The sequence below is a fragment of the Blennius ocellaris genome, assembly GCF_963422515.1.
Source record: "Blennius ocellaris genome assembly, chromosome: 22".
NCBI classification, from domain to species: Eukaryota; Metazoa; Chordata; class Actinopteri; order Blenniiformes; family Blenniidae; genus Blennius; species Blennius ocellaris.
In genome coordinates this window covers 2,395,100-2,411,735 of record NC_137671.1, presented here as the reverse complement: position 1 = coordinate 2,411,735, position 16,636 = coordinate 2,395,100, and the positions used below count along the sequence as shown (strand labels likewise).

At 49.5% G+C, this 16,636-nt stretch overlaps 2 protein-coding genes across 2 annotated transcripts in view; one reads left to right on the top strand and one right to left on the bottom strand.

The window, feature by feature from the left end:
* The window catches only part of apaf1 (apoptotic peptidase activating factor 1), a 27,060-nt gene extending 18,892 nt beyond the window's left edge, over positions 1-8,168 (top strand). Inside the window, 2 exon segments of the mRNA XM_080517901.1 lie at positions 213-368; positions 7,654-8,168. Of these exon segments, the coding sequence (XP_080374027.1) occupies positions 213-368; positions 7,654-7,800 (303 nt within the window). The 3' untranslated portion in view covers positions 7,801-8,168.
* Positions 8,169-13,025: 4,857 nt separating this feature from the next.
* Positions 13,026-16,636, bottom strand: part of anks1b (ankyrin repeat and sterile alpha motif domain containing 1B) — a 132,672-nt gene continuing 129,061 nt past the window's right edge. Inside the window, 1 exon segment of the mRNA XM_080517898.1 lies at positions 13,026-13,682. Within this exon segment, the coding sequence (XP_080374024.1) occupies positions 13,569-13,682 (114 nt within the window). The 3' untranslated portion in view covers positions 13,026-13,568.

Genomic DNA, 16,636 nt, shown 5'->3' with positions numbered 1-16,636 from the left:
TGGCCTGAAGAACAAACTACATCACTGTCTGGCACTTCCGTGTTTTCAAAACCAGAAACTTTGCTGAATGTGGAGCCACGTCATTTAAAATCAGTTTCTACTGATTGGTTCCCTGTGGAGACGTTAGACGGGGGGGGGGGGGGGGGGGTTGGATATCAAGTGTCCTCACGGTCCCACTGCGACGACGACCAGCGTGTCTCTGTGTGTTTCAGCTGTGGAGTGTGAAGGACGGCTCCCTGCTGAGGATCTGCTCGCGGGACGGGCGGGACGGGAGGGACGCCCTGGACTCGCTTCACGGCGGCTGGGTCACCGATCTGCACTTCTCTCCGGACGACTCTCTGCTGGTGTCGACGGGAGGCTACGTCAAGGTATGTCACCCACCATCACTGTCTGGGCTGCTCCTGGTGGGGAGGGGGGGGGGGGGAGGGGGGGAGGGGGGAGGGGAGGAGGGAGGGAGGAGGGAGGAGGCGCAACCTCTTCTACCTGGATGGTGGTGTCCTCGGAGGAGGTGGAGGAGGAAGAGGAGGGATGAGGTGGACAGGTGCTCTGTCTCTGTCTTTCTCTCTCTCTGTCTCTCTCTCTCTCTCTGCCTTTCTCTCTCTCTCTCTGTCTTTCTCTCTCTCTCTCTCTCTCTGTCTTTCTCTCTCTCTCTCTCTCTCTGTCTCTGTCTCTGTCTCTGTCTCTCTCTCTCTCTGTTTCTCTCTGTCTCTCTCTCTCTGTCTCTCTCTCTCTCTCTGTCTCTCTGTTTCTCTCTCTGTCTCTGTCTCTCTCTCTCTCTCTCTGTCTTTCTCTCTCTCTGTCTCTCTCTGTCTCTCTCTGTCTCTCTCTCTCGCTCTCTCTCTGTCTTTCTCTCTCTCTGTCTCTCTCTGTCTTTCTCTCTCTCTGTTTCTCTCTCTGGCTCTCTCTCTCTCTCTCTCTCTCTGTCTCTGTCTTTCTCTCTCTCTGTCTCTCTCTGTCTCTCTCTCTGTCTCTCTCTCTCTGTTTCTCTCTGTCTCTCTCTCTCTGTCTCTCTCTCTCTCTGTCTCTCTGTTTCTCTCTCTGTCTCTCTGTTTCTCTCTCTGTCTCTCTCTCTCTCTCTCTCTCTCTCTCTCCCCGTGAAGAAGCGACGCTGAAGCCATCAGATCATTTCATTCCAGCTCTCAGAGTGATCATTGTTTTAAATCAGTCTTGAAAGGCCGAGAGGCGTCGTCCTCTCCCCCTCCAGGTGTTTCCTCTGAATTGATCCTCAGCCGCCGGTTCAATTGATTGGAATTGATCGTCAGCCGCTGTGAGGACTAGGTTTCACTCCAGACGATCGGGGGGGGGGGGGGGGTGGATTTCCATGTTTGGATCAGAGACTCTCCTGAATGACACCGAGGCCTCGTTTCCCCGGGTATTTGTAAAAAAAGCTCTGAACCAGGTTGACATGCAGGTCGGTGTGAATGAAGAGGTTGTTTATTTATTTATTTATTTTTTAAAGGTAGAGGGGGGAAATGTCTGTTTTGGTAAAAAGCCCGTTACGTCTAAACGTAGCCTGAAGTGGCGTGAAGCGCTGAATAACATGTGAGCCTGAGGGCTCCATTGAAACAACCATTAGAGATGAAGACGCTGAAATACACACATCATAACGACAATTGAACAAAAACAAGCAATTTTATATTGAACTGAAACTATTTCCTTTTGAGGGGAATGGCTTTAGGAAATTTCAGTTTGAAAAAAAAAATGTCCGACTCTTATCGTAAGTAATGGAAAAAACATAATCACGTGCATGTTAGTACAAAAATAATTAAGTTGGAAATAACAGCTGTCACAGCTAACGGAGCTAGCCGCCTTCAGGCTAGTGTGTGTGTGTGTGTGTGTGTGTGTGTGTGTGTGTGTGTGTGTGTGTGTGTGTGTGTGTGTGTGTGTGTGTGTGTGTGTGTGTGTGTGTGTGTGTGTGTGTGTGTGTGTGTGTGTGTGTTTAAAGCAGAGAATCAGGAAATCAGTGAAATCCATTTGCCTTCATGTCGAGGAGGAGGAGGAGGAGGAGGAGGAGGAGGAGGAGGAGGAGGAGGAGGAGGAGGAGGAGGAGGAGGAGGAGGAGGAGGAGGAGGAGGAGGAGGAGGAGGAGGAGGAGGAGGAGGAGGAGGAGGAGGAGAGTGGTGAATGGCGGTGACGTCTCCCATGATGCAACGGGACGCCTGCAGCTTGACGGCTGCCCATTGTTTTCCTCTTTCCCCTCCTCCTCCTCCTCCTCCCTCCGTTCTTCTTTCTCCTTTGCCCTGATGTGTTATTTTCCCGGTGGTGCCCCCGGTGCAGTGAGGGTCATTAAAGCAGCAGGCCCGTGGCGTCGGCCTGCTGGACCTCCTGCTGTGAGCCGCTCCAGTCCACCCTTTAATTAAACATCTTCTGCTTCTCGTCAATACGTGCCGGGAAAATGAGCAATCGCTAAATATTTTCGGATTGAGAAGGAAATGTGACATAAAGAAGGAAAAAAAAATGGAACCAATGTAGAGTCAGAGCAAAAACATGCACGTGTTCATGTGCACATGTTTTATTTTAACTGTGGAGAAAAATAAGCTACCTTAGAATTAAATGAATAGTTTATATTGATTGATGGTATAAGTAAAATATTACATGACCACTTGTATAACTGAAGGAAGTACACCATATTTGTTTATGTAATACAGTATTTATTCATCCTGCATCAGGACCTGTTTCATCCTGCATCAGGGCCTGTTTCATCCTACATCAGGATCTGTTTCATTCTACATCAGGGCCTGTTTGATCCTACATCAGGATCTGTTTCATCCTTCATCAGGGCCTGTTTCATCCTACATCAGGGCCTGTTTCATCCTGCATCAGGACCTGTTTCATCCTACATCAGGGCCTGTTTCATCCTACATCAGGGCCTGTTTCATCCTGCATCAGGGCCTGTTTCATCCTTCATCAGGACCTGTTTCATCCTTCATCAGGACCTGTTTCATCCTGCATCAGGGCCTGTTTCATCCTTCATCAGGACCTGTTTCATCCTTCATCAGGACCTGTTTCATCCTTCATCAGGGCCTGTTTCATCCTTCATCAGGACCTGTTTCATCCTTCATCAGGATCTGTTTCATCCTACATCAGGGCCTGTTTCATCCTACATCAGGACCTGTTTCATCCTTCATCAGGACCTGTTTCATCCTTCATCAGGGCCTGTTTCATCCTTCATCAGGGCCTGTTTCATCCTTCATCAGGACCTGTTTCATCCTACATCAGGACCTGTTTCATCCTACATCAGGGCCTGTTTCATCCTGCTCTAAGGCCTGTTTCACCATGTTTTTAAGGTTGCCATTATAGTGGCCGACATGCTGCTGTCGTACTGGGACACGGGCTGAAGCTCTAGAGAAAGAGAGACTGTCACATCCAACACTCCATCATTCCTCTTCCTGCCAGGAAACGTACCTGTTTACACACACACACACACACACACACACACACACACACACACACACACACACACACACACACACACACACACACACACACACACACACACACACACACACACACACACACACACACACACACACACACACCAAACGGCGATGAGACAATCCGTCACACAGTGCCACAGTCTAAGAGGGAGGCGGCAGGTGTGAAAAGGCCCATCCTGATCACACGCACACGCACACACACACACACACACACACACACACACACACACACACACACACACACACACACACACACACACACACACACACACACACACACACACACACACACACACACACACACACACACACACACACACACACACACTCAGTCGTTCACACCATCATGCTGCAGGAACAAAAGCAGCAAAGTACCTCAGTGAGAAAAGATTGTTGAGTCTGGTCCAGGTTGATATGAGGAGTGATGAAGATGGTGATGATGATGATGATGGTGGACTGAATCTGAGCTGTCTGTCTGTCTGTCTGTCTGTCTGTCTGTCTGTCTGTCTGTCTGTCTGTCTGTCTGCACACAACTCTTCAGCAGGACACAGAGCTGAAATGCACGTCTCTCACACACACACACACACACACACACACACACACACACACACACACACACACACACACACACACACACACACACACACACACACACACACACACACACACACACACACACACACACAGTCCCAGATGGATGGAGTGTTCCCTCTCCTGCCACTGCTGTTGTCAAACATCACTTATCAGGAGGAGGAGAGAAAGAGAGAAACACAATTTCACCTTATCTCACCTCAGTACATGGTTTAGAGCTCCCTCAGCGCTCTTCCTCCTCCTCCTCCTCCTCCTCCTCCTCCGCTTTCCTCCCATCTCTCTTTCACACCTTCTTCCCTTCTTCTCTTCAGTCCTGAGGCCGTTTCTCATCGAGTAACATGGAACACCCGGATGCGTTCTCGCTCCGCCCACTTTTATCGAGGACGCGCTGACGCCGGACCGGTGTAGACGTGGGAAGACAAATTACCCATCATGCAATTTGGCAAGAGATAACGACGGAGACGGCGAAGACTCCCGAAGACGCCCTGCCAGTAGCTACTCATGACGAACGCGCTGGCGTTCAAAGAGTTGGGGGGGGGGGGGACGGCCTTGGTTTTCATGCTAGAGCTTTTTTTTAGCCAATCACGTTTCGGCCGTCGCCTGTTGCCGGGTAGAGAAACCTGCCCCGAGGCCTTTACGGTCCCGTCTCTGCAGAGACGCTCTCAGTGCAGCGCGTCTGGCGAGTGTCTACCTGCGACGCCGCGGCGTTTCTGCATTTGCCCTGAACCGTTGAGCAGCGGTCGTGACGCCGGCTGCTCCGTCAGCAGCGTTCCTAAAAAAAACAAACAAAAAAAAAAAAAAAAAAAAGAGGCAGTTTTATAAATAGCCGTGATGTTCTTCTTCCTGCTGGGTGATGACAGTCCCGTCTCCACGTCTTCATGGCCCCTTTCATCTCTCTTCTCTGTTGTCGAGTGTTGGAACTGGAACAAAAGGTGTTTTGTTTATCAGCCCCCCACCTCCTCCACCCCTCCTCCACCTCCTCCTCCACCTCCTCCACCCAGCTCAGATGAAAATCACAGGTTTTCTGACGACTGCAGTCCTCAGAGAGGACAGGAATGCTAATGAGGCGCCGTCCCCCCGGCCGCCGCCGGCTTGACGCTCGCGCCTCCTTCATGCAGTCAGAAGTGAAGCTCCTGCACCCTCCAGTGACCGGCTCTGGGACGGTCCCTGTCCGTCTCCGTCCCACGTGGAGGACTCGGCGTCTTCACGGTGTCCATGTCTTCACCAGCCGCAGTGACGCGGCGAGACAAGAGGACGTTGTCCTGGGTTGTCCCGTGGTGACTGGGGGTCGTCTGGAGGAGATGGAGGGATGATGATGATGATGATGATGATGATGATGATGATGAGTGGAAGATGAAGATCTCAGAGCGGTTTTAGGGTCGATCACATGCTGCAGCTCCACCTCCTCCTCCTCCTCCTCCTCCTCTTCATCTCCTCACCTCCTCCTCTTCATCTCCTTGTCTTCACTTATTCCTCCTCCTCCTCTTCATTTCCTCATCTCCTTGTCTTCAACTCCTCCTCCTCTTTCTCCACACCTCCTCCTCCTCCTCATCTCCTTCTCCTCCTCACATCTTCTTCCTCCTTGTCTCCTCTTCACCTCCTTCTCCTCGCCTCCTCCTGACTACCTCCTCACCCCATCTCTTCACTCCTCCTCCTCCTCCTGCTCTTGACCTCCTCCGCCTCACTACCTCCTCCTCCTCTTCATCACCTCCTCCTCACTACCTCCTCAATACTTCCTCCTCCTCTTCATCACCTCCTCCTCACTACCTCCTCCTCCTCATCACCTCCTCCTCACTACCTCCTCCTCCTCTTCATCACCTCCTCCTCCACTTTTCTTTCTCTTGATTTTCTGTAAAACATTTAGAGACTGAAGCTTCTCCCCTCGGAGTCGAGCTATTTATGTAAGAGGAAGATGGATTAGCTCCCTGCACCACACACACACACACACACACACACACACACACACACACACACACACACACACACACACACACACACACACACACACACACACACACACACACACACCATTTAGTTTTTTTCTGTGGTTAAGCAGTGCTGACTTTCCCTCAGGTAGCCTGAACAAACAGACCCACTTCGCCTCAGGGTGGAGCCTGTTCCTTCAGGTAGACCAGGTCGTAGCTCAGGGTGGAGCCTGTTCCTTCAGGTAGACCAGGTCGTAGCTCAGGGTGGAGCCTGTTCCTTCAGGTAGACCAGGTCGTAGCTCAGGGTGGAGCCTGTTCCTTCAGGTAGACCAGGTCGTAGCTCAGGGTGGAGCCTGTTCCTTCAGGTAGACCAGGTCGTAGCTCAGGGTGGAGCCTGTTCCTTCAGGTAGCCTGATCGTAGCTCAGGGTGGAGCCTGTTCCTTCAGGTAGACCAGGTCGTAGCTCAGGGTGGAGCCTGTTCCTTCAGGTAGACCTGGTCGTAGCTCAGGGTGGAGCCTGTTCCTTCAGGTAGACCAGGTCGTAGCTCAGGGTGGAGCCTGTTCCTTCAGGTAGACCAGGTTGTAGCTCAGGGTGGAGCCTGTTCCTTCAGGTAGCCTGGTTGTAGCTCAGGGTGGAGCCTGTTCCTTCAGGTAGACCAGGTCGTAGCTCAGGGTGGAGCCTGTTCCTTCAGGTAGACCTGGTCGTAGCTCAGGGTGGAGCCTGTTCCTTCAGGTAGACCAGGTCGTAGCTCAGGGTGGAGCCTGTTCCTTCAGGTAGACCTGGTCGTAGCTCAGGGTGGAGCCTGTTCCTTCAGGTAGACCAGGTCGTAGCTCAGGGTGGAGCCTGTTCCTTCAGGTAGACCAGGTTGTAGCTCAGGGTGGAGCCTGTTCCTTCAGGTAGCCTGGTTGTAGCTCAGGGTGGAGCCTGTTCCTTCAGGTAGACCAGGTCGTAGCTCAGGGTGGAGCCTGTTCCTTCAGGTAGACCTGGTCGTAGCTCAGGGTGGAGCCTGTTCCTTCAGGTAGACCAGGTCGTAGCTCAGGGTGGAGCCTGTTCCTTCAGGTAGACCTGGTCGTAGCTCAGGGTGGAGCCTGTTCCTTCAGGTAGCCTGATCGTAGCTCAGGGTGGAGCCTGTTCCTTCAGGTAGACCAGGTCGTAGCTCAGGGTGGAGCCTGTTCCTTCAGGTAGACCAGGTCGTAGCTCAGGGTGGAGCCTGTTCCTGAGGTTTTCCACCGTGGCATCATTTCATTTCAGTCCAGTGATTGATGACACATCAGATAAAAATCAATCAAGACTTGTTCTTTTTTTTTAATTTATTGCTTCTGTTACTTGTTTGGTAGAACAGACTCTGCGTGCGTTGCGTTCAGGGTCCTGATGGTGAAAGTCGTGAATGAACGAGTGATTGGTCCCTTCAATAGCGCCGTCTCCAGCTTTTCTTTGGTTATTTACATAAAACTGGTACTTTATCCTGCGGCGACTCACTGCACCACCTGGTGGCACAAAGAGGTAGTACAAGTCCACACAGTGTGCGGACTGAATCGTCTACACCTCTTCATCCTGTTCAGTCGTCATCTCCTCTTCCTCTTCATCGTTGAGGAGGAAGGTTGAAGAACGACGCCTCCAGAAGGGGAAAATGATGGATTTCAGTAACAAAACGATGGACTTGTGATGTTTAACAGTTGTGTCTCTCTTGCTCCCTCTAGTGGTGGGACGTGGAGAAAGGTGAAGCCCTGCAGACCTTCTATCCAACGGGAAGCGCTTTAAAGAAGATCCACGTCTCCTCCGACTTCTCCACCTTCGTCACCATCGACAACATCGGGATCCTCTACGTCCTGCAGAGGGTGCTGTGACGTTAAACGTGTTAAACGTGTTAAACACAACCATGGACGCAGCAGACGGCAAACGCCGAGGCTCTTCAGCGTGTGACTCTTCACGACTCCACTACTTTTAAAAACTTCACTTTCTCACTTTACTTTGTTCAAAAAATGTCTTAAAAACAAACAAACAAAAAAAACAAAGGTGCTTTAATGACGTGAAACCGGCGCTCAGGATCGAACTGCTGATCATGAAGTTCCGGTCCGGGGCGGAACTCTGCTGTTCTGAGCCTTTTCCCTTTACAAAAGCAGCTTTACTGTGAAACTCTGCGGTGCTCGAGGATTTCCTGCTGGACGCGGTGGTGGGCTGAGGGACTCTGCACTAAAACAAAAATGAAATCATGGTGAGGGTGGGGGCGGGTTTGAGGGTGGGGGCGGGTTTGTGTCCAGCCGCAGTCTGTCCCTCCTGGCTGATCTGATCTCAGGACGTTTTCATGTCACTGGTGGAGAAATAAACTTTCAGAGGCTCTGATGTTGTCGTGTTTTTATTGATCCCGAAGCAGGAGATCAAGTCTTCTCCTTCTTCCTCCTATCTCCTAACAGTTCCTCCTGTCTCCTAACAGTTCCTCCTGTCTCCTAACAGTCCCTCCTATCTCCTAACAGTCCCTCCTATCTCCTAATAGTCTCTCCTATCTCCTAACAGTCCCTCCTGTCTCTTAATAGTCCCTCCTGTCTCTTAATAGTCCCTCCTATCTCCTAACAGTCCCTCCTATCTCCTAACAGTCCCTCCTATCTCTTAATAGTCCCTCCTATCTCCTACTAGTCTCTCCTGTCTCCTAACAGTCCCTCCTGTCTCTTAGTAGTCCCTCCTGTCTCTTAATAGTCCCTCCTATCTCCTAACAGTCCCTCCTGTCTCTTAATAGTCCCTCCTGTCTCTTAATAGTCCCTCCTATCTCCTAACAGTCCCTCCTATCTCCTAACAGTCCCTCCTATCTCCTAATAGTCTCTCCTATCTCCTAACAGTCCCTCCTGTCTCTTAATAGTCCCTCCTGTCTCTTAATAGTCCCTCCTATCTCCTAACAGTCCCTCCTATCTCTTAATAGTCCCTCCTATCTCCTAACAGTCCCTCCTATCTCTTAATAGTCCCTCCTATCTCCTAATAGTCTCTCCTATCTCCTAACAGTCCCTCCTGTCTCCTATTGGTCTCTCCTGTCTCCTAATAGTCCCTCCTATCTCCTAACAGTCCCTCCTATCTCCTAATCCATCATTTAAAGGGCCGGTTCATGAAACTCAGGATGAGAGAAAAGGAGATCATGTAAGTTACCAAAGCAACGATGTGCTGGAACAACATTAGATGTGCTTTTTATCGTCCATTTTCAGAAACTTGTGCCGCCGTCGCATTATTATGACATCACTAAGTGAACATGATCACATTTCCTAACTCCTTTAGGAAGCCTCCTAACACCTTTCCTAACTCCTTTAGGAAGTCTCACAACAAAGAGGGACTTTTTGGACGTACCCTATGTCAAAACTCCGTCTCGGCTCTGACGTGTGGACAGACACGATGCACATTATCTGAACACGATGATGTCATCTCCTCTTGACCTGTAACCCCGCCTCCCTCATCACCAACATGGCGGACTTCCTGCTTCAGGCGGAGCGGCAGAAGCGGCTGACGCTCAGTGAATGTTGACTCCTCCAGTAGGCGGAGTCTCACCGTCACTCTGCACCATAGAGTATTAGCCGAGTCACAGACGAGTCACAGCGCCCCCTGAAGGCCTGGCATGTGTACTACACCGTGTTCAGTTCACCGTGGACAGAATTGTTTGCCGCGCGTTCCGAGGCCCGCCCGCCCGCCCACCCGACAGGAAGCAGAACGAAGCGGAGACACGTTACGTAAAATAAAATTCCTCGCCGAGTCTTTTCGCCGTCGTGTCAGATCTGCTCCGGTGGTGGAGGACGACGTCGCTGCTTCACATCCAGGAGACAAACAGCAGCTTCAACTGTGTTTGATGGTTCCTTTGACGCACTGAATCCTGCCTCACGGCGAAACATTTGCTTCTTGGCGCCATCAGACCCACACACACACAAATTAACTCCCACTTTCTCTTTGCTGGCGTCATAAAACCGTAAAACGGGTCGTGGCTTTTCAACAGATTGCAGCAGCAAACTGCGACATGGTGGTAAATCTCACCCTCACCCCCCCCCCATCGCCCCCTGCAGGAGGCTTGACGGCCGTTTCATCCTGCGGTTTATGGCTCATGACGGCTGCCGGCTCAGCTCTTCAGAGGCTGGGTGGAAATGTCAGTCCGCTGGAGTCGAACCGACGTCCAGCAGCTGCAGCTGGTCTGTCGTCCAGACCGTTTGGCTCTGGGAGGCTTTAATCTGGTTAATCTGCGGCTGACCGCCGGCTCAGGCCGGGACGCACTCACACTTCACACACGAGGTTTTTTTTTCTGCTTCCGAGTCAGTTTGATGGAATTTTCTTTCATTTATTCTGTTTGAAACTCTTTCATTCGATCTGACCTTTTAACTGTCTTCCTGTCTGTATGCACCTTTCGTCTTCCAGAGTCAAACTGGTTCTGTTTTAAGTCTCACTTCATGGTTTGTTTTCACATTGTGACAGGCCGCGTTCAACGTTTCAACAAAAACTGATATTTCCCGTTGCGAAATAGCTCTTCATTGACTCAGACCTTTATCAAATACTTTATACTGTAAAGTATTTTACTCAACAGTTTCTTTACAGATGACATTAATGTGTATAAGAAGTAGAGGAACATGAAAGAGTTTTGAATGGATCAGACCCGGAAGTTACTTTTGATTAGAAAAGTACTGAAGTTGACTACATTTAATGCGTTAACCTCTACTTGAGTAAAATTACAAACTGTACAAAAATACTCTGACGAAAACCTGAACCCATTTATTGTCAGTCAGCAGGAGGACATCTTCATTACTGTATTTACTTCATTACTTCATGTACTTCATTACCCTATATAGTTACAAGTAACTATGAGGACTTTTTACCACCAGCTTCTTCTTATTTGTGACACGTGATGTAAATGTGCAGTACCTGTTTTATTTACTTTTAAAAGTAACTAATACTTTGTGGAAGTGTACTTGTGTTGGCTGAGTAACTGGTACGACCAGTACTTCCTGGTTTGGAACGAGCACTGAGGTTCCTGAGGTTCTGATGAGGTTCCTCATCAGTTCACATGACATCACACAGTTGGAAAAATTACAAACTGACCAGAATGATTGATTTATTTCACAGCTGACAGTTTAAACAAATCTAAAGTCAAAGTTGAACTTGTGTCATAACATGAACCACCACCAGGTGTCACTGTCCTGCAGGAGAACCATGCTTCGGTAGCAAAGTCATGTTTTCATGGCCAGTTTGAAAGAAACAAGAAAAAACGGGTCACTTCCTCCTTAAAGACGAACCGTGGCTCCGCTGGCGGGCCGCTGTCCGACTGCAGGGTTGCGAGTTCGATTCCCCATTTTGCCGTTGTTTCAGTGAACAAATGCGATAATGAAAGATCATAATGATAAATAACATTCTGGCTCGTTGTTTGGTCGTCACATTTCTTTAGCAGCTGAGGGGTGGGAAGAAAAAAAAAAAAGGCAACTCGATTTCAAAGCCTCTTTTATGGTTGTACAAGTCATATTTTATTTCATGTGCTTTACAAGGATATAAATAATGGCCCAAATTACAAAAAATCATTGTGCTGGAAGCCCAAGCCTTTGTACATCAGTTGGTCAGCAGTGATGACACCAAATAATCCAAGTTTCACTCCAAACACAATCGACCCTCTCGACCCCCTCCTCCTGCACCTCCTTTATTCTCCTCCTCCTCTACATTACAGCTATGAACAATGAAGTTGGCAAAATATCTATGTACATTTTATCATCGGATACCATCCAAATAATACAGTAATACTGCCTTTAAAATAGTACATCTGCTAGTAAGAGTAGAGCCCCGTAGAGATGATGGAGGTTGACCTGACCCAAGAGTTACAGCGAGCGAAACCACCCGAGTCTTTTAAAGGACCGGCGTCGTGTTTTAGATCTCAGCATGTCATAGAAAAATAATGTAACATTAAGACAACAGTAGACAAGAATTGCACAAGAATAATCATAATCATGGTAATATAATACTCTCATATTAAACATTAAATTGTCGGGCAATAGAATACTTTTTTTTTTTTTTTTTTTTTTTAGTTTTTTGTTTTTTTGTTCCTCCAAACGCTCGGTGCCGGGTTTTTTTTTTTGTTCACGTAGCATCGTTAGCGCGTCGCGGCTAGTCCAATCACACGCTTGTGCATATATCTGGATTATTTTCTGACGTTGAAAAGAAAACAAAAGAAAAATCTGACCAAAAAAAACCCAAAAACATTTTGTTCTTAAAAAGAGAGCCAGCCGGACATCATGTGACCCGTCCTCACAGGCTCCGCCTCCCACAGGTGGAGGGGGAGGGGAGGGGGGGGGGGCTCAGAAAACATTCAGAGAGCAGTGTGTGTGTGTGTGTGTGTGTCCAGAGTTCACTGTGTCCAGAACATGTTTGTAGTCAACCTTAAACACGGTGGAGAAACGTCCATGTTTCAGTCCTTCAGTGAGAATTGTGGGCAAAAGTGAGCGAAGTCCTGCAGTGTGTGTGTGTGTGTGTGTGTGTGTGTGTGTGTGTGTGTGTGTGTGTGTGTGTGAGAGACATTGGTCCATGTGTAGGGCTGGCTACATTCTTTGCATTCCACAGTAAAAGACATGAGCATCCGGCATTGCCCTGCAAAATGAGATGAGATGACTTATCGAGAGAGCCCGCACACCCGCCCCCCGCCCCCACCCGCCACCCCCACCCCCACCCGCCCACCGACCGGCCCGCCATGCTCCACTAGCCACATGCTAACACCGCTCAAAAGGTTCAGTGAGAATACAGGCCGCAATAAAAAAAAAACAAAAACACAAGAGATCGTCATCGGGATTAAAAAGTGTGCTAGAAAAAAAAAAAAAAAAAAAAAAAAAACCAAAACAACAGGCGGGTTCTACGTTCCTCCTTCAAAACGGCTTCAAAGTTTGTTAGTGTCTCCAAAAAATAATCTGCTATAAAGGATGAGGAGTGAAATACATTCTGTAGCTGCAGGACCAACCAGTTTGAGATGCTACATCACCTCTCCTGCCTTCAGATTAAAACTCCCCCCCCCCCTCCCCGCCCCCCCCCCCCCCCCCCGCACAGCTAAAACACTGTGGAGCGGCTGGTCGGAGGCGAGTGGTGGAGGGGGGGAGCGAGGGATGGAGGAGGAGGAGGAGGAGGAGGAGAGAGACGAAGCCAAATGGTTGCATCCATGGACAGGAAAGAAAAAAAACAAGAAGCAGGTCGGCCGCACCAGAACACGGAGGAGGGGGGGGGGGGGGGGGGCACGCCCCCTACAGGCGGAGACAGAGAAGTGCACCACAGCCCTGGGTTCAAAGGTCATGCGCCCCCGCAGCCCCTGCAGGCGGGAGGACGAGGCCCGGGGCAGAAAAAGAGGGGGGTGGGGGTGGGGGGGCAAAAAGAACGAGACAAGGAGGAAGAAGAGACAACGCAGCGCAGACGTCATCATGCAGCGACAGGCTGGGCTAAAGGGGGCGGGGCCACATGGATTCTCTCTTTGAAAAAAAAATGTAAAAAAAAATTTGCTGCCGGTGAGGTGACGTGGCGGCGTGCGTCACTCGTGCCCGGCCCAGGGGGCGGGGCCAGGGGGCGGGGCCCCGGCACAGCTCCGCCTCTCAAAGGCACACACACACACAGGAGTGGACAAGGCGGGTCTATGTTAGAAAATAGTGGTCTCGTACTTGGTGTTGACTCCTCTCTTCGCCTCCTGACCCGGCTCCACGATCCACGGAACGTTGGCGTGGCCCTTCTGGTCCATGGACGGCTGCTCCATCTGGGGGGGGGGATGGGGTGGGGGGGGGGCGGGTATGAGGGGTGGGGCGGGAGAAAGAAAATGATCATTCATTGTCACACGCTCCACTGCGCCGTTTGTTTTGTTTCCTCCTGATGATTTCAAGTTAATTAAGATGGTGAAGTGAGACTGAAGCGGTTGGATGATAGTTGGATGAGAGAGTTGGATGATAGTTAGATGATAGTTGAGACAGTTTCGATGCTAGTTGGATGACAGTTGGATGATACTGGGATGAGAGAGTTGGGTGATAGTTGGATGAGACAGTTGGATGAGACAGTTGGATGATACTTGGATGTCAGTTGGATGATAGTTGGATTATAATTTAATGATAGTTGGATGATTGTTGGATGAGACAGTTGGATTATCATCTGGATGATAGTTGGATAATCCAGTTGGACGATAGTTGGATGTCAGTTGGATGAGAGAGTTGGGTGATAGTTGGATGATAGTTGAGACAGTTTCGATGCTAGTTGGATGACAGTTGGATGATACTGGGATGAGAGAGTTGGGTGATAGTTGGATGAGACAGTTGGATGAGACAGTTGGATGATACTTGGATGTCAGTTGGATGATAGTTGGATGTCAGTTGGATGATAATTGGATGAGAGAGTTGGGTGATAGTTGGATGAGAGAGTTGGGTGATAATTGGATGAGAGAGTTGGGTGATAATTGGATGAGAGAGTTGGATGATAATTGGATGAGAGAGTTGGGTGATAATTGGATGAGAGAGTTGGGTGATAGTTGGATGTCAGTTGGATGATAATTGGATGAGAGAGTTGGATGATAATTGGATGAGAGAGTTGGGTGATAATTGGATGAGAGAGTTGGATGATAATTGGATGAGAGAGTTGGGTGATAGTTGGATGAAGAGATTCTGATGGAGGATGTGTAGAGCTCACTGAGGAAGCAGGAGACGAGAGGAAGACGAGTCAGCATGAGGAGATGAAGAACCATGAGAACAGAGAGAAGCTGGTGACCCCAGGACGATAAACTCCCACCATCCCGCTCAGCGCTCCTGTTCTTCCTACACACGTGAACTCATTTACATAAAGTGCCGCCACGGAGCAGATGAGGTGTCGAGGGAAGCGGTGGTGTCGGTGCGGTGGAGCAGCGGATCGCACCTGCTGCTCACATTCACACATTCATGGTCTGAAAGCTGCTCAATCTGCTGGTTTTGGTACAAGAACTCCTTATCTGCTCTCTGCACACACACACACACACGCACACACGCACACACACACACACACACACACACACACACACACACACGCTAATCCTGTTTGGGGTTCCAGGATTAAGCAGCACTGATCCGTCAGGCTCATCGACGACGTGAAGCTGGAGCTGGAACGACATCCGTCTTAAAATCAAACGTTTTATCTCCTTTTTGACTCTTTTGGGTTTTTTTTTTTTTTTCCTGCAGAACTGTTGTGAAAAAAAAAAAAGTTCTAGTAATCCTCTGTAGCGTCTCGCTACGCTCTGCACTATGCGAGTGTAGACTGTGGACCGCGCTGCTGGAGACGAGAGGATCTGTCAGATTTTAGTCATGTGTAGCATGTAGCACGTAGCACGACTGATGTGTGAGCCTGCAACTCTTTAGCATGTAGCATGACTGATGTGTGAGCCTGCAACTCTTTAGCATGTAGCATGACTGATGTGTGAGCCTAAAACGCTTTAGCATGTATCATGACTGATGTGTGAGCCTGCAACTCTTTAGCATCTAGCATGTAGCATGACTGATGTGTGAGCCTGCAACTCTTTAGCATGTAGCATGACTGATGTGTGAGCCTGCAACTCTTTAGCATGTAGCATGTAATTACGTGACGAGCCATTACACGACTGAGCCACAGCGAGCTAACTCTGCTTGTGATAAAGTTGCCGCTGTTTTTCTCCTCTTGATATTTTGTCAGAAGATAATTTACAGTTAAACCGTTACTTCTGTTGTTCTCAATAACATTACAGAACTGTGACATCACTCCTCCTCTCGTCGACCATCTGCTTCACTCAGACCTTCCCACTGCCGCTCAGTCATCCTGCCGCTTTACAGTGAAGATGATGAAGACGATGAGGATGAAGACGAGGAGTGGCTGGGTCCGAGGGAGCCACGCTGGCGGCACTCAGCAGGGGGTTGAGAGTCTGGCTGAACTCTGTTAATTGTGCAGCTTATTGATTCACCACTTCATTAATCACCCTGGAGGAGCAGCGCTGAGGCCTGATGGCCGCCGGGGGAACGTGAGTGGAGGAGCACTAAAGTCTGGCGGCTTTATGTCGCACATAAACAAACAACACTTCTTTAGTTAAAGCTGAAACACACTGCAAACACACACACACACACACACACACACGGAAAAGTGGAGAACTTACAGACGACGTCTCTCTTTGATTGAACAGGAAAACAAATCAAAGGAAAAAGAAGTGAACTAAAGAGCGAGAGAAGGAGGAGGAGGAGGACCTGGAAGTGAGCTTTGTGAGGAAGATGGAAGAGTCGAGGGGGAGGAAGAGGAGGGTGGAGAGGAGGCCGGTGGGGGGGGTGAATGTGGCCCAGTGACCAGCGGCTGGAGGGGGGCAAGATGACCTACAGGGGCAGAGGTCACACAGAGGTCAAAGTGGGGCGACACATGGCGGCGCCGAACAACCGGCAACCAAACAACCAACAGCCAAACAAACAGACAACCAAACAACCAGCAACTAAGCAACCAGACAACCAAACAACCGGCAACCAAGCAACCAGACAACCAAGCAACCAAACAACCGGCAACCAAGCAACCAGACAACCGGCAACCAAACAACTAGACAACCAAGCAACCAGCAACCAAACAACCAGACAACCAAGCAACCAGCAACCAAGCAACCAGACAACCAAACAACCAGACAACCAGCAACCAAACAACCAAGCAACCAAACAACCAGACAACCAAGCAACCAGACAACCAAGCAAC